This window comes from Thermobia domestica, chromosome 3 (assembly GCF_964235325.1).
Source record: "Thermobia domestica chromosome 3, izTheDome1.hap1.1, whole genome shotgun sequence".
NCBI lineage: Eukaryota > Metazoa > Arthropoda > Insecta > Zygentoma > Lepismatidae > Thermobia > Thermobia domestica.
Genome location: NC_137456.1, coordinates 203,185,044 through 203,204,266, shown reverse-complemented (window position 1 = coordinate 203,204,266; position 19,223 = coordinate 203,185,044). Strand labels below are relative to the sequence as shown.

At 34.8% G+C, this 19,223-nt stretch overlaps 1 protein-coding gene across 1 annotated transcript in view; it reads right to left on the bottom strand.

Moving 5' to 3' along the window:
- Ubr1 (Ubr1 ubiquitin ligase) overlaps nucleotides 1-19,223 on the bottom strand; it is a 360,686-nt gene that overhangs the window by 129,161 nt on the left and 212,302 nt on the right. The window contains exon 19 of the mRNA XM_081752092.1: nucleotides 4,359-4,545. Within this exon, the coding sequence (XP_081608218.1) occupies nucleotides 4,359-4,545 (187 nt within the window). The remainder of the gene's footprint in view (nucleotides 1-4,358; nucleotides 4,546-19,223) is intronic.

Sequence of the window (19,223 nt, the reverse complement as noted above, 5' to 3'; positions counted from 1 at the left end):
ACGTTTCTATCCCCCTCGAGAAGTCTTTATATGCCTATCATGGTTACAATTTACGGGGAAAACACCAACTGCTAAACCAAGGGTGCAAGTAATAGTTAAAAATATGACCTATCATTCTTGGATTATTGCTTATTAGAATATGTGAATTGTCTACTGCACATAATATGAAAGTTTGATACAGATACTGAACATTAGCAAATGAGTTTCATTTCACAATGTGAAACTACGGTAAACTTTCAAACTACGCACATGCAATACTCAGACTTGGAGTAGTATATCTACAACGACAAATTATAATGAAGGAAAGAGATCAAAGATAAAATCTGTTTCTCGGACTCTGTCCATTACTCGCTATCTCTTACTTTTTCTCTTTTATTTTGAAGAGCGTTACACTGAAACCGAAAGTTCTAATTAATGTCTATCACATACTGTTGCAATAAAGGAATAACATCAGGGGTGAAACATATTCTTGCGGTACTGAATACTTACAGAAAAAATGAACATCTATTTCTGTTTTATCTGTTATGCGATCAATGTTGTAACCAAAAAATCACAGATGTTCACCACTTTCGGTTTAAACAGATAATAGGTAAAAGTTGAGACAAAACTCGTTGTTGTGACCCTGAAGCTGTGTCAAAGAAACGCTTTTTCGAAATTCCTTCGAAACGTCTCCACCCTGTGGAAATAAGTATTCAAATCGGAAGAACTAGTAGATTTCATGTTGACGGTTTTGACAGTGCTGCATGTGGTGATGTTATGTTCTCTTCAGAAACTGAATCGATTGTTGAAAATCGCTTGTCGCTATCTATTAGCGTTTTTGTTCTATAGCGATTAACGTTGAAATCGGAATCAACTGATTTCTATCACTTTCCAATTTGAACAGAATTTTAAGAAACGAGATGGATCCTATTTTTGGGGCTGAATCGAATGCAAAAAGCAGAGCTCCCTCGTGGCTAAGCGGTTAGCGTACGCGCCTTTGGCGTGGGAGACCCGGGTTCGATTCCCGGCGAGAGCTCATGTTGTTAGGATTCCACGTTAATCAGTAGGTCCATGTCTCATATAGCCTCGCCCCTGAAAGGGACGTTAAACTGAAATCAACTCAACTCAACGAATGCAAAAAGCAGCTTCTCGATATATTTTATTGTTTTTTCCCTATATAAATCAACATTGAAACTGGAGGTACTAGCAAATTTTAACCACTTCCAGTTTCCGTAGATCGTTGCAGGTAATGATTCGATGTTTTCTTGAGACGCTGAATTGATTAAAAAAAAAAAAAAAAAAAAAAAAAAACTGCTTGTCTCTAGCTGTTACCGTTTATTTCCATAGGGATCAACGTTGGAACCGGAAAATGTTGATTTGTAACGTAAAACTTTTATATGGGTGGACAATCTTGCCTCCCTCTAGCAAAATCTGAAATTACGCTACTCTTTGTTATTTAAGGCATAGATCGTCGCGAAGAATACTCTCTGAAACATGAGGTTTATTGTCAAAAATCGTGTTTTTCTAAGCTTCATCCTTCCACATACCTTCTTCCTTCAGAGGTCGAGTGTTCTTTTTACTGTTATTATCTGAAACGCTCATTCTTCAGACTGGGAGAATAGGTATATAGAAAGTACTTGAACTCCCCCATTAGATGCCTATTTCAATGAAAGTGTCCCCCCTATTAGATACGCATTCAATGAAAATGTAACAATAAACATTTACAAATGTCGCTCCTACCCACTCTCATGCTGATGGGGCTGAACTTGGAGTTAAACGGAATCAACAGTGTCACTATCCATCTCAGTGACCTCGAAAACTATGGATTAAATTCTGATATCGTTCGTTTCTTATTGTTTTTAAATTCACCTCTTCCCACCCGACCCCTTATTTTCCTCATGTCGATAATGTAATAAAAGCCTACCTAAGTTAGGCTATAGTTAGGGGCACGAGTTTTTCGCACTGAGAATTTGAAAATGTAGCGTTTCGTTTTCATATTTCGCGTTTTGTCGCATTTTCCAAATAAAGTTTCGCATTTCGTAGCTCTTGTGGAAAAGATATTCCCTGACATTTTTACAATCGCTCCTTTTATTCATAGATCATTACAGAAATACACCATTAATTATCTAAAAATGAAATACACTGAAAATTTCACTTGACATTGTAAATTTCACTTATAGAAAATTTTATATATATATATATATATTTCAAATTAAAGGAAAATTAGTAATAAACTTACTATCAGTAGGGAAGTTTTCCTGTCTTCTGAAAAGACAAAGGCACAAGTTACATTTAAGCATTAAACATAAGCATGTTACATGTTTCCACATTTCTCCTTCATTGTTCTACGTTTGTTATTTATCACCAGTCCATACTTGGAAAAAAATCCTCTCACAATTGGCATTGTTTGTTGGAAGCCACATACATGTAAGTGCATTTACAACAAACTTCAAACAATCATCACTTCGAAACTTTTGTCCATTCAAAACATTCACTACACTGCACTTTCCAGACGAATCACTTGTCAAGAGTTCATAGGCTACTTTGTAAAACTGTTCTATACAGCGCAACATGTTCTCAATAGCCGTGTTCGAATCAGCCAAATGCACCGTTCATGCCACATTCTACAGTTCTGTCAGCAGAAAACTGGAGTTTTTAAATTAACGAAAATGATTTATCGCCCAACGGAAACCAATGAAAATATACACAGAATATCATAAAACGTCAAAAAACTGAAAATTACTTAATTCTGACGCATTTTGTTTTCTCACACATTGCGAAAAACTCGTGCCTCTAGCTATAGTCTACTGACGTACCAAAAGTTATCAAATTTATATAGCGGTCTTGGAGGGTTGGCCGCTAAACATCACCACAATCATTTACTTAGAAAAGCACCCTCCACCCCCCCCCCCCCCCTTAAGACGGAAATTTTCAAAACTGCTGGAACATGGGTCTCCTTATATCTGAAAAGGAGATACATGGAGTTTCATCTTTCTAACTTGAAGACTCGTACGATACTGTAGTTTTAACACAAATGCTTGAATGACTCTTCTCCTCTTAAGATAAGCCATTCCAGCATTCCAGAAAACTAATATAATAAAAACCTCAGCTGGGCCAGGACTCACTCATATCCCAAACATCATCAAAATCGGTCTAGCAGTGTAGGAGGAATTAACCGTAAACAGTTAACTGCAATTGAATTAATTGTAAATTACATACAATTGAAATTGAATGACTGAATTTAATTGCCACTACTTTCCACAGCAACTGATTGATTAATTGCAATTGATTCATATGGTCAGCTGCAATTAACAGATTAATTGTTCATTCAATTGAAATCCGCCCAACACCTGCTCCGAGGTTAATGGAAAACTTTATACGTATTTACAGCTTGAATGAACTATTACTGTTTGGTGTTATTGTGTCAACAAGGACAAATGAGAAGTTTTCTATGTATACATTAATCTATCACATTGTTAGTCCTTTATAGCTATATAAACCACCAACGAAAAAATATTATACATGCATAATGAACACGAATAAAATCACTCGCTTCTAGACTGAGAATGCAAAGTTACAAGTCAATACTAGACCCATGCCTGAAACTGTTTAAATTTTGCTCATTGTACAGAGTTGTCAACTAAATGTGGAAATTATTCAGTGTACCAAAATAAACTTAGAGGAAAACTTGGTGTGCGTACACGAAGTAACAGAACAGGAAGTTTAGATCATTTATAATTCTAATATTTATTATTTTTCAATAAATAGGAAACTTATTTATTTCTTCAAAATATAAAAACCAGCGTACTTCAAATACTTCATCCACATATCAGAGAAAGGTCATCCTTTTGCATTCGCAATGATAGGTGTTTATTAAACTATAAACACTTTGGTAGATTTAAAATAATGTGTTCATTGTGCTCATTTTCAAGGTGGAAGTAGTTAAATGTTTGTCTACTGCTGAATCGCTGTGTGTCCGAGTCCCTGGTCCAAAATCAAGAAAGATCAATGATCACAAGAGAAAGCATTTCTTTTCACTTTCGGAGGAACATGGCATTTCCCATACTTCTAGCAACTTTTGATTTTATTAAAAAAAATAAAATAAAAATAAAAAAATCAAGAACAACCTATCTGGTTTCGATCTCTCTATAGCCATACTAGCTCGTGTATGTCGATTAAAATACATCCTATGTGATGGTATCAAATACTATTATGAACACACATAGAGCTAAATGTTAAAATATATATTATACTAATATTTCATTTGGCTGTTGTGGGTCTTACTTTTCTAAACATGATTGTGGGCTTAACATCTAATTAAGTTATTTCTTACATGTAGTAGATATCATATTGTAGAACTATTAATCAAATATACTTACTTTATACATCAAAGCAATCCGCAATCCTTCAATCCAGCTTTCGAAACTTATCCTGTAGGTTGACCGATCTGGAATTTGCAAGAGGCCCAAGGGTGGAATGAGAGGTAACACAGTGTTACTCAGACATTCACACAATGGACAGAGAAATTCATGTCTCTCGATGTCGAAGCTAACAGGCTGGCGAAGTCTGAAAAATATGTAACAATTACATTTAATGCAATTTAGAAACTACTTACACGATTCAATTTAGTGAAATCAATATATACATATTGATAGCTACGACAACTGAGGAACCGTGAAAAATTCACGAACTCCCTCGTGGCTATATGGTTAGCGTACGCATCCTCAGCGTGGAAGAGCTGGGTTCGAAGTGGGAGCTCATGTGTAAGTTGTAGGTCAACGTTTCATATGAGATGTGTTAAAAAAAAATAAATAAAACGAACTTTTTACATAGCGGACCAACGGCTGCAGGCGGTGTGCTCCGACTACCGTGTTCACATAGCGGCATATCTTGGTAAAAGATCACTTTTCATTAGGTTTCGATCTATGTGCTACTTACCGAGCAACAACACTTTGAGTAACGTCACGCATATGCTGCACGTCGGATTAGTGAAAGAGCAAAAATGAATGGATTTGAGGAACAGTGGTCTGTGTGAAATTTTGCGTAAAACTGAGGAAAACTTTCACGGAAACATTTCAAATGATTAACCACGCACAGAGGGATTACTGCATGAGCCGAACGCAGTGCTATGATTGATTGGTTTAAGCGTTTTATGGAGGGCAGACGTTCGGTTGCCGAAGGTCCACAGATAGATGACCAACGTAAACAGACGACTAACATGCTGAAACCATGCGCGCTGTAATCGGTGAAAATTTCCGTGTAACTGTTTATTTACAGTGGATGGAAGTATTTTGAAGGAGGTAGTGATTGAAAGTAAGTGTAATGTGAGTTCCTGTCAACATGGCGTGGCGCGTCCTCATGTTGCGGATCAAGAAGGCTTCTAGATATAGAGGTTAGCTGCAAACATATTGAATCAGCAGCCGCAGACAGACCAGGGTAGCCACTTTTTTTGGGGGGGATTTTGAAATTCCCTGACTTTTACAGGTTTCCAGACCTTTTCAGAAAATTTCCAGAAAAAATCCACAATGGGTATATTCGTATATTTCTAAGCAGAATTCGTCACTAAGAAGAACATTACGGAAAGTAACTGTAGTTTAATTTTAATCTAATTTTCTAATTTCTCATTTTCTAAGGTCTAATTTTAACCATTTACCTGACAATATTTCTGCACCACTGATCCATACCACTTCGGTAACTTTCAGTCTGAAGATTAACACTATTTACAAAAGACGACACATTGTAACTGTTTCCAAAATCCAACACAACATTCACTGAGCTGTTTTTAATCTCACATCACACTAGCTGTTCACTAAGACCAAACTATTGGGGTTAATACAACATTCATTGAAATGTTCAAGACCTCAAATGACTGATTTCCTCATCAATTGCAGACAGCCTTTTCCTTAATCTCAGCCAATAATTCATTTTCTTTGCCTCGAGTTCAACAACCTTACCCTTAATGGTATTACTCTTCTGTTTCTTGTCTTCCTCTTTCTGGTTCTTCAGGCATTAAACATAAATTTCATGAGGATTAACGGTAGCATAGACAACTTTCTTTATAATTTTGAATTGTTCTATACCACCAACAGACGAAATTGTATCATGTACCTTCTTAGTGCAAATGAACTCTGCTCACTTTGATTTTTAATCAAACATTCTTTGTTAATTGAAAATCCCCTCTCTATATTGGCACTTTCATAAGAAAGAATTAGGAGAAATTTCACAAAATCAATCATCTGCGTTGAGCATGCGCATAAATCTAGCATTTTCATCCAATGTTCATCTAATCTCTTATTTTTTCTGTCTCATAAGTCTTCCTACCTTCCAACAACAGAGGATTCTGAGAAAAAGTTTTAAATTCAAATTATTTCGTCCCAGCAGTGGAGGCTCTTGAAAGAAATCATATCGATAAAAGTTAAAATTTTATCGGTACAAGTGAAAGGAAGAAAACTTACTTGATGTGCTAATTCCTTTATACAGCTTTATGATGCTGTATTATGCTCCCTACCCTTAGCTTGTAACGATAAAGTTTAAATTTTTACCGACGTAACTTCCCTCAAAAGCCGTCACTACCCCCAAGGTCCCATAAATTGACATGAAATGGTAATGTATCACTCACATATTGTGACTGCATGCATGCATTTACAGTGTTATTTCAGACAGAAATCAATTTAAAATCTAATATAATTTAATATAATTATATAACACGCACGATAAAACAAACCAATGCTCTTTCTTTAATCACGTGACAGTTGACTTGCTTTGACACAGCAGAAGACAGGCTATCTTTGCAGCCATGGTACTGGCTAGATGAAGGTCACGCGAACAGCATTGGCTCCGCCCTAACCGCTAGCACCGAAGTACTCATTGATTTATTATTGTTGCAGGTGAGGGTCTAGGAGCTTCGCCCCCAGAGACCGAGAGGATTTTGAACGAAAATAGAGAGCCTAAATGGATAGGAAGACAGTAAATATTTATATTTTCATCAAAGCAGAAATTCCCGCTTTTTAAAAAAAAAAAAAAAATCCCTGACTTTTCCCGGTGTTTGTAAATCCCATGTTTTCCCGATGGGTTGCCACTCTGACAAACGACAGTAACGGGTAGTTCTCCACTTGAGGGTTTAGTGTGAGGCTAACAACCTTATCCTATAAAAAAGGCACTTATTCAAAAACATTCACAAAAGCCTCGGACCAGGAGTGATAAATTGGCATGACCTCAGAAAAATAAAATGAGCACGAGATTTGGAACATGGAATTTAAGAAGTCTTTATAGGGAAGCGTTAAAATCCGTAACGAATGAGTTAAGAGACATATAGAACGGACCTAGTAGGAGTTCAGGAAGTTAGATGGGAGAAAAGTGAGAGAGTGAGGTCTGCACTGTTTACGTTCTTTTAGAGGAAGAAAATAAAAATAAACTAGGAACATTTTCTCCACAAAATAATAATATATGCAATTAAACTGGTTGAATTTGTTAATGATATACTTTCTTTTCTTACTGTTAAGGGTCAGTGGTGTGATATTGTTTTACATATACATGCCCCAACAGAAGGTAAGGATGAAGATATAAAAGACAGTTTTTATGAGGAAGTAGCATGGGTATTTGATCATCTCCAGCAATACCATATGAAAATTCTGTTAGGGGTTTCAATGCGAAGTTAGGATGAGAGGATATTTTTAAACCAATTATAGGGAATGAAAGTCTGCCTAAGGAAAGTAATGACAATGGTGTTAGATTCGTGAACTTTGCAACATTTAAAAACCTTAGCGTTATAACGTTATCGTTATATACTTCTCAATCAACCCTCGTATTCGTAGAGGATTACTTGGAACTGCTGCGCACCAGATCAAAAATTCTTCGAAACCGAGATGCTGCGAACTTCTTTCTTCATACATTTCTATGTGTGTGTGTGTGCATCCATCCATCTACTCTCCTCTTCGTGCAACCAAATACGGACAAAAAATTCAACTCAGCTTAACATTCTTCTCCCCCTCCCCACCCAAAGCTGAATTCCGAAGGCAGAACACACGAGGCGGATTATACGTCATAATGTGCATTTTTTTTTTTTTTCAATAATCAGTTATTACGTATGTAATTATGTGTTTAAATGTGATTAATATGTTCCCAATAAGATGTTATTCAATTAACCAACTTTTATTAACACAGAAATTACTTAAAAGTTAAGTGTCGTGTGGGAACTATCTTTTATCTTACTAGTGTATTCATACGCCTTCAGAGCGACTACAAGGCGTAATGCACAGAAAAGGCGGCAGGAGTTTCGCCCTGGAAATGAGTCGCTAAAGACGTTACTCTTCAATTGTTTTAGAAGTAGCCAATATTTGCTGAATTTTGAAATTATTTGTGTAAAATGTGGAAATAGGTATATAAGCTAAAATTTATTAGTAATCTGAATAACAAGTGGCCAAAATCATATTTCTGTAACGTCGAAAGTTATGAAATAAGGAAAGAGCGTCCAAGGATCCTCATGAAGGAATTAATTTCCCAAGTGACTGTGGAAAGAAGAATACATGTCTTGTCTCCGAGAATTATTGCGTATTCTCATGAATCTAGGCCTAGTGGTAATGAAGAGCAACTACCTTTAATTGACGTCGAAAATTCTTCAAAAATTGCCTGTAGTGGTATTAAACCCATTCTTAAAAGGTGTAATAAGAATGTTATACTATCCTATAGGACATACTATCCTATTAAATGTAGGTCAGGCCGAAAAGGAAACTAAATTCCAAAAAAGGTTAAATTTGCTGATGAGTGTAGTGTAGACCCGCTAGCACGTGTTCGTCGTAGTCCTCCCGAATCTAGAAGTAAAAATTTTAAAAGGAAACTAGAAAGAATTCTGGACAACACAGGTGTGTGTCAAAATCCTGTTAAAATAATTTGGTTATCTGACATTCATAAGGTGCAATCTGTTAATAGAAATGAAAGTAAGAATGACTTGTGGAATGATTTGTTTCAAGTGTTAGACAATAACAGTAGTAAACAGCTGCAAGGTATTATAGCCAAAGTGGAAAATACGTCTATTTTAGAGAATAGTTGTGTCTCTTTTGAGGGTAATGAAGTAAATAATAAAACTGTCAGTGTATATGTAAACACCGTACAGGTTGACTATACGAAGGTTACCTCCCTTAGTAGTACGAGTTTGGTTAATGCAACCGATGCTAGGGAAATTAAAAGTGATGCCGTTGTGGCATTTTCAGACAAAATTAGAGTTTGCACTTGTCCCTTATGCAAAAGGAAGTGGGTGGACCAACTGTTTCCCCCCTTCAGCTCAATGCTACCTGTTCGTAAATGTTTGTCAATACGTCCTGTATTTTTTATGGTGTGTACAGGGCATGTTAAAACTCACCATAGAATAGAATTTGTTACACAACATGTTCAGGTTTCCAAATGGTAAAGGTAAAGTATTCCTAGTATGGTTAGAATGTACAACTTGTACGCCTGCATCTGTGTGTTTTAACATTAAAATCATTTCATGCACAATTGTGACACATTATGCGAACCGCAAATTAGCAAACTTCAAACCTTGTAAATATAAGAAAAATGATGCTAAGGTAAGTTACAATGCACAGATTGACTATGCACCGGACATTATTTCGCATTCTTCCGAATACGTCTGTAAGAAATTTAGAAGCAATAATTTCGGCGTTGTAACCCAAAAGAGTAAGAGAAGGTTTTTACACCGCATGAAAACAAGAATTAAGCTGAACATTCGTAAAGTAATGCGCAAGTCAGGTAAGATTTCGTATGTAAGCAAAAATCATGGGTTTTTCGGTGTTAACAATTTGTAATGTTTAAGGTATACGAACTGACTGTAAAGTATTAAGCTGATTTTCACATTAGTGCAACACGAAAAACAGGTAATCATAGAATATTGCAATTTTGTGTTGAAAAAACCAAGAGACACCAAGTATGGAAGCTAAGCTTAAAGTTCATAATCATATGAAAATTTTGATTTACGATGTTATAATAAATCCAATACGAAAAGGAATTGGGTGAACGATATTATTATATAGCCGGTTTAACCATTTTCCATATTTTTGACCAGGCAATGAAAAATAAATGTTTTGGATTATGCTTGGATATATTAAAGAAATTTAACGTACAAAATTCTCCCATTTGGCGTTAGTAATTATTTTTCATACTATAAATATTTTGTAACACTGCTAGTATTTTAGAAAATTTCGAAAATTAAAATAAAGTAAATTTTAATTTGAAATAAATAACTTTTCCACAATACGTGTTATAATTGTATTAGTAATTCATAAAGTCAAAAAATTATGAATACTATTTTTAAGTTCCAGATATTATTGCATTTTAAGATATATTAAAAATGCAGGATGTGAAATGACACTTTTGAATTTTGTTGTTTCAGCACGTGTGTTACATAATCGTCTGTAATGCCATCTTTCTCACTGATGTACCTATAGTGAAATTTTTATTTTTAAATTATGAGAAATATAGTGCCTTTTTAAAGTGCAGAAGTGAATTTGTGCAGTGGAAATAATATCAAATTTAGTGGAATAAAATTAAAATGAATTTAAAAAGTGAAGATGTGGATAATCTACATACCAAATATCCCATTACAGTGTTGCAGTATTACAAAATTAAAAATATGTTAAATTACAAAATCAAATTTTCTGGTGAGAAACCATTTGATTATAAATTTAAATGATTACAGTTTAAAATTATTGAGTAAACATATTCAGTATCTAAATAATTACTATGCGTCAATTAAATAGTAACATATAATAATGATATGTTTCGTTAAGTTATTTGCTTTATGCAATTGGTATGCCACTGGGATTATACAAATCAGCTGAGGATACTTTAATTTTTTGGTGTGGTACGCTATTGTAATTTCATTTAATACTTGTACCCACCTTCATGGCGCATTATTTGGTTTTAATAGCGAAAATGGAAATATTTTTCATATAATTTAATATAATGTGAGATTCGCATACACTGATTATAAGCAATTGTTATTACACATATTTTGTGTTAATCTTTTCGTTTAACACTGAAAACACTACACGTTAAACTTCAAATCATGGAAGCAAAGTTCCCTCCCAAATTGTGGGTTTAATCACATTTTTTAACGCGTCTGAGACGCAATTTTCTTATTCGTTCCCTCTATATTATTTTTAATTTGCAACCTTATTTTCTATCCTTTCCACTTTGCTTCAGGGACGGGAAAAGTAAATAGAATTATTGAGGCAGCGTCCTCCATATTTCACGCAGGCGGTATATTCCTATAATCTTTGAGTTTAACAACTTTGCGTAAGCCTAGCCATATTTCATTTCAAATAAATGAAATATTATTTTTTATAGTGTTATGTTTACGTATAGGTTTTGTAATTTGTAATTTTCATGAATGATAATAGTCATTCGTATTATGTGTTATGTTTTAATTATATTGAACTACACTGAACATCTTTAATAAATATATCATGTTAGGATGTAAAAGAATATATAATTTTGAATTTTCATGAATAGTGTCAATATTTCACATATTCTGTTTGTGTTGAGTTTAATAAATATTTCTTTGGGCACTCAATAGCAAGGAGTACGCTTACTTTTACAAAAGGTAAAATAATAGTAATTTTAAATCATATATATATATATATTGGTACTGCCACATATTTTATTCCAGAATAAGTAAATGTTATTTCGCTATGAGATGTTGTGTTAATTACCATTACATTTAAAATTATCATAATATATTTGGTTTGTATTATATTTGAGTGTGTACTGTTAGTTGTAAATTGGTATTGAATACGATATTTGCATTGAATATAACATTTATATTGAATATAATATTTACATTGAATATGATATTTACATTGAAAATGTTTATGCACCTATTCAATTTAAATCAAGTGTTGAACTATAATATTGAATATAATGTTAACGTTAAATATTCATGTGTGTTGAATTATATTTTGTATTAAATACAGGGTGGATTGATTTAAATCAGTCTGATTTAAATCACTTGATTTTTTTAATAAAAATCGTTGATTTAAATCAAATTCCGAAATAAAATAATTTAAAGTGAAAATAAGTAAAATCCCGTTTCTGTTGTGTTATTTCGGTTACGGAAGTTAATAATCATAATACAATGAGACTCAAATGTACAGTATGTATAGCATAGTATGAAAACAAGTGTTATGCACAGAATGAGTAGGGAAAATCCCGTTTTGAACGGGTAATGGAGCAATCCTGCTTTCTTCTCTTCGTAACAATGGGTTTGGGTTTTTAAATCGTTAACTATTCCAACGGGGAAATCACCATCGACATTTAAGACAAAAATTCTTTCGTGTGCGCGTCTGCTTGTTTGTTCCCAGATAATAGGGCGTATTTAGAGGGGTCCTATTCCCCTCTCCGATTTTTTTTTTAAAGATTTATAACTTTAGGTGAAATTTATGTATTCCGTGCCTCAAGCTAGTTCCAATTTTTTAAAAAATATGCCCCTACCAAATATCAGTAACTTTAGTGAAAAAGTGTCATTTTGATAAACGTTGCTGTACTTTTTCCTTAATGTTTAACCTTTTAAATTATATTACCTATTTCTATTCTATTAAAAATCGAATCTTCATTATTCGATTAAAAAGGTACCAATAAACCTTTTTACTTTTTTTTTTCAAGACTGTGGGCATTGTAGAACATATTACATATGCTTTCACACCTTTCTGCGTCGAGACATAGTGTGTGATGACATCATAAATTTAAAAATATATATTTTTTGTTATGCCTATTATTCTTATTTTTTGGCGAGCTTACATTTTTCATTCAAAAGACTGAAATTTTGCACACTCGTTCAGTGCACCCCTTAGTATTTTTCAGATCTCTGCGTGAAAACAGGGAGGGGGGGTTCAGAGAGGAAAATGTAAAAAAAGAAAAAGACATTTTTAACAAAACAGCTTTTTTCACGATTGAGATGGAGACATATGAATTATACCGTTTGAAAGGCTGTTCTATTCTGAAGAGAATGATGAACGAACCATGATCCGAGGATAAATAGGGATGTTTCAGGAAACTGTTAACTGAGATCCTGTTTTATACATGGATCAGGGTATTTGGGGGATACTTTTCGCGGGCTTACTTTTGAACCTAGAAGATTGAAATTTTGCACATTTATTCAATGCACCCCTTAGCATTTTTCATTGTTTCAGATCTCTACCGTAAAACAGGGGTCCAGAGGGGTAAAAAGTAAAAAAAGAATATTTTTAACAGAAAATCCCTTTTTTCGTGATTTTTCCGCCCCAGATACACGATGGAGACATTTGAATGGTATGATTGAAAATCTTTTTTTATTCTGAAGAGAATAATGTACAAATTTTTATGTCTGAGGAAATTTTTATATTACATGCGAGTTATCTGGGGTATTGTGGGGATGTTCTTAGCTCATTGTTAAATATTTTCCCCGGCCTGACTATTCAAGATAGCTTGAAATTTTATACACACATTTAGTACACACCTTAGTATTTCCCAGTTATTTTGAGATATGTCCGTTAACACAAGGGAGTCCAGAGGGGATCAAAATATGAAAAAAAAAAAAAAAAAATCAGAAAAATCACAATTTCTTTCAAAATTTCCCGCTTCAAGGACATGATAGGGAAATGTGAATGTTACCGTTTCAAAGGCTATTCTATTATGAATAGAATGAGGTATGAATCATGATCCTAGGGTAAATAGGGATGATACTGTAGCTGCTTGACTGAAAGTTTATATTTTACCTTTTTTAAAAAAAAAAGCCATAATTTAAAAGGGTTAAGAAACATTGTTTGTGATTGATATAGGTTAACAGTTGGGAATTAATTCAAAATTCAATCCTTATACTTTCACTTAAATGGTATAATTAGCATTTAATACTAATTCCTAATGCTTTCTCTTCAGTTCGCGACGTATAATTTACGAGAAAGATTTGATTTAAATCAAAAAAATCAACAAAAATGATTTTTTTTAAAAAAAATCATGATTTTTTCCACCCTGATTAAATATAACAATTGGTTTACATTTGAATATTAAAAATTATGTTTACATATTCATATTATGAGGTAATTAAAATAAAAAGGAAAATATGAATAAAAAAAATAGACTCAAAGACATTGATGAAATGACCCTCGTGTTCCCGTAAATGGCCCACGCGTCCATTGTCGTTCGAATTTTCGTGAGTTCGTGTTTTCGAATGAACTTATGAATTGTTATACTTCAGTGTATATAAGTTTAAAATAACTTTAACCCTTTGTGGACCACTGGAATAGGCAACCAAATAGTGTTGTGAATGTGTTACAGTACTATAAAAAGGTGTGTGTTGAAGAAATGATTTACCAGGATTCTTGTCCTTTTTTTGGATACCATCAATGGACATTCCCCTCGGACACCAATATATAACATTATCGTTATATACTTCTTAATCAATCCTCGTATTCGTAGAGGATTACTTGGAACTGCTGCGCACCAGATCAAAAATTCTTCGAAACCGAGATGCTGCGAACTTCTTTCTTCATACATTTCTATGTGTGTGTGTGTGCATCCACCCACCTACTCTCCTCTTCGTGTAACCAAATACGGACAAAAAATTCAACTCAGCTTAACATTCTTCTCCCCCTCCCCACCCAAAGCTGAATTCCGAAGGCAGAACACACGAGGCGGATTATACGTCATAATGTGCATTTTTTTTTCAATAATCAGTTATTACGTATGTAATTATGTGTTTAAATGTGATTAATATGTTCCCAATAAGATGTTATTCAATTAACCAACTTTTATTAACACAGAAATTACTTAAAAGTTAAGTGTCGTGTGGGAACTATCTTTTATCTTACTAGTGTATTCATACGCCTTCAGAGCGACTACAAGGCGTAATGCACAGAAAAGGCGGCAGGAGTTTCGCCCTGGAAATGAGTCGCTAAAGACGTTACTCTTCAATTGTTTTAGAAGTAGCCAATATTTGCTGAATTTTGAAATTATTTGTGTAAAATGTGGAAATAGGTATCTCCCGTAATATTTAATAATTTGGATAATCAATGCATATAACAATATAGGCTAAAATTTATTAGTAATCTGAATAACAAGTGGCCAAAATCATATTTCTGTAACGTCGAAAGTTATGAAATAAGGAAAGAGCGTCCAAGGATCCTCCTGAAGGAATTAATTTCCCAAGTGACTGTGGAAAGAAGAATACATGTCTTGTCTCCGAGGATTATTGCGTATTCTCATGAATCTACGAAATCGCGATATTCGTGTGTTCTTACCGTCACCATTTTGTGCGCGTCTAAACCGTATTTTTGGCCCACTATTTTCTTAAGGAAAATTTATTGTGTTTGTGTTATACAAATGTGTTTCTGATTACCTAAAGGTTAAAATATATGTGTTAAAAATATTCATTGCGTGTGTTAATTTTTTAATCAAGTGACAACACGTTAATAGTGCTATTATGCATATTTTATTTTATTTTATTTTATTTATTTATTTATTTATTTATTATTGTTTAACAGGATAACTATTGTCGTATACTGCATGCATATTTCAACACTTCATTTTGTCATAGTCACAATGCATTAAATGTAGCGCAGTGCATGGGTACATTGGTCTCTCTCTGCAACCATCCGGTGCTAGTTTTACCTTTTGTGCCCCTCACGAGTTTTCTTTTTGAAACTATCGATAAAAGAGGTTCTAACCCTACTATCGTAGTGTAATTTACCCGTCAGTGACGGTGGGGACACCGACCAAGTCTCCTTGTGGTAACCCAAAACACTCGAACCTTGAGACCGCAAGTGTGTATTGTTGTCTTATAGAAACATGAACTGCGATACCATTATAAAATGACTTTCCTTCACAGGGTGTCACGAATACGAACCCAGGACTGACGTGATGGTTTATCCCAAACGGGAACACGCGAGAATCGAACCCAACACACTCATACTGTGGAGTACAAAATTCCTACATCACGACGTTCATAAATACACTTGGGTCTCACCAGAAAGAAAAACACACAATTAAACTGATCAAGTTTTAGCAGATAGAAGATGACAGTCTAGCATAATTAATATTCGGTCGTTCAGTGGAGCTAACTGTGACACTGATCAGTACCTGGCAGCAGTGATAATAAGGGAGAGATTATCGTTGAATAAAGGAAACATTCAACACTTAAAAACGGAGATGTTTAATTTAAATAAATTAGAGAGGAGCCAGGCGAGAGGGGAATACCAGATTGAAATGTCATAAAGATTCTCAGTTTACTTCTTTCCGTCAAATTTGACATATATAAACTAAACTGCTACATGCTGCTGTTGTCGTGAAAACATAGTGAGTGTACTTCGCTGCACCCATATGCCCTGTAGGTAAATTGCAAGCAGATGGTTCATCACAAAAGCTTATTCGCATAATCTACAGGCCACGCATTCATAAACTATAGTCACATGACTGATGAGCAATTTACTGTTCTTGTTGAATATGGTAGTATGAATGGGACTCAAGCTCTTGAATAGCTCGGGGTTCCTTGTGTTTCAGCTTTAGCCTACCTGATGGGAGAGAAGTTTTTGTTTTCACTACGATTATATATATTATTTTCCAAAGGTCATTGATTTATTTGTATTTTGTATGTGATATATTTGCAGTGACGACATTCTAACGAGCAAAAAGTAACCACTTGGCAATGTTTTTTTAAAATATAAGATTAGAATACATATTATCAATAAATAAAATAAATAAATTTAAATAAAGAAAGAAAGAAAAGAAAAATAAGAAATGCACACTGCTAACTAGTAAACAAAAAACTTTACAAACAAATGAAAGTAGTAAATGCAAAATTCTGACGAAAATGTTCACTTGTTATCACTAAAATAAAGAAACTACTTTGGTATAAGCATCTATTCCACTGATTTCGCTTGTAAGAAAGAAAAGGGGAACTTTTTAAAACTATTCAAAGTTCTCTTTCTTTATTCACAAAGTGCTCAATATTACAATTTGCTTAACTTGGAAATGTGCTCTTCGGCACACATTCTGTTCATTAAAATACACGATTCAGCATTTTTGAAAATTCCGAATCTGAAGGGGAAGACGGAGGCAATTTTTACAATATTCAAATTCCCGGTTTTATATATGTTACACTTTATTATTCCCGTTCGCAGAATGGACAGTTCTGTTAGTACTGATGTAATTTTGCGACCTCTAGTTTCTTATACAATGATTCACCTTGCGCGAAATACTAAAGAATGAGTTTCTAGGATGTAAATCTTTCCATATTGCTTTCTGTTTAAGAGTAAACATTAGACTGTATCGTACTGACGTTTAGTGTCCCTTTCAACCCCGAAGTAATATAGGAGTTACTGCTTAACGTGAAATCCGAACCATATGAGCTCCCACCGGAAATCGAACACGGATCTCCTGGGTCTGAATAAATGTTAGACAGAAGAGAAGGAATTATGACTTTGTTTAACATATATGTTCTAATGTACTAAATTACATGGTTGTGATATATTTATAAATGTCTCACATTCAAATATGAGTGTTTTTTGTCAATAAAATGTAGCTTCTTTATAAAATAAAGAAAAAAGAAACCAGGTTTTGTAGATAGAATTCGAACCCATGTTTAAATGAACATTAGCGCGCGAGTTCGTTACGTTATCCACTAGATCAAGAGCAGTGCACTATTAGCCTCCTACGTTTGTTACTGCTACTGTTCTGTTGACAGTGTATAATCCACAGGCTTCAATCTGGTATCATGCAGTACGCCAGTTTTTTCTTTTTTTATCTTCTTTCTTGTCACATGTTACGACTGTTTTCTACGTGTACTTGAATATTTACTTGAAAGCAATGTGCAGATAGTATACTTCTATTGGAGAATACACATGTGGCTCTGTAACAGAATGGAGGGAAAATAATTTCTCTTGTAACCAGACTCGATGGACGCAGGATTTAGGTTTAACATTTTTAGACATACTTTGGAAAGCAGTCTACGTATTTGAGACAAGAAGCTTACTAATTCTCGGGCAGTGGTCGACATTAGGTATGGAAGCAATCGAAAGACAACAACGCATCACAATTGCACTATCTTATGATAATGCGGGATGCAATTTGGAAAGACGATTCACAGTAACAACAATTCTTACGATGTGAGCATCAATGCGGCGAAATGCACTCAGGTATCGGAAACTAGATTGGTACCCTTCTTGAATTATCGCAGGACGAACCATGTTACGCAGGAAGTTTGCAACTCGCTACTATGGACCGCCTAAATAAATTTGTGAACCATACTGGTCCACGGACGGAGGTTGAAAGGCACTGAGATAGACTACAGATACCACTAGAGTAGAATTCACTTGAACATTAACCAAAGATGATGCTCAGTGCATGTGGCACATTGCAGAAAAGTTGTAACTACCGGCCCCGCAGACGACTTGTCTAATGAATTTCACGGTGCATTTTCGGTGCGAATTTCGAAAAGTATAAAGAACGATTTCTTTTAAAAAAATGAAATGAAATCTTGGAGTTTTACGTACCACGATTATGTCGGCAAGGCTAAAGGAGACGGTGACAACGACTTCGCATTTTTCAACCAAATCGGATAATGACAAAATTGGTGAAGTGATGGCCTTGGCACAACAAGCAGTTTTCCATTATTTTAAAGCATAATAACACTTCTCCGTTTCACAAATACTGATTGTTCGGTTCTCAATATTTCATATGCACGTTCCAATTGGTACAAGCAGAGGTAAAAGTGGATCTGAAAAGGTAGGGGAACGCACGACATCACGCTGTATCCTGTATCTATCTTTGCCCATTGAATTCTTTTTTAGAAAGTAAGGGTAACGCAACACATTTTCTGGTAGTGAGGGGATGGCGACAGCTGCGTTACCCTTCACTTTTACCCCTGGGTACAAGTACACAGTTACATTGATCATGTGGCCACGAAGCAGCGATTCGATGCAGAACTCTCCGATAGTCAACCTAACACTGAGCATAGCCTTCTATTGATGCAGTAGTAGTAGTAACAGTAGTCGTAGTAGTAGTCGTCGTCGTCAGAGCCCTGCACGGGCCGGGCGCGCCCAGTTCGGCCCGAAATGTGCCCGGCCCTGACCGTTTCAAACTGGACCGGCCCGGACACTCTGAAAGACGGATCAGAAACTAATGTTAGCCTATGCTAATCGTAATGTGTTTGGGAAACTGACTCTTTATTCAAGACTGTAAAGTACTGTAATACTACTACTTCTACTATTACTACTACGACC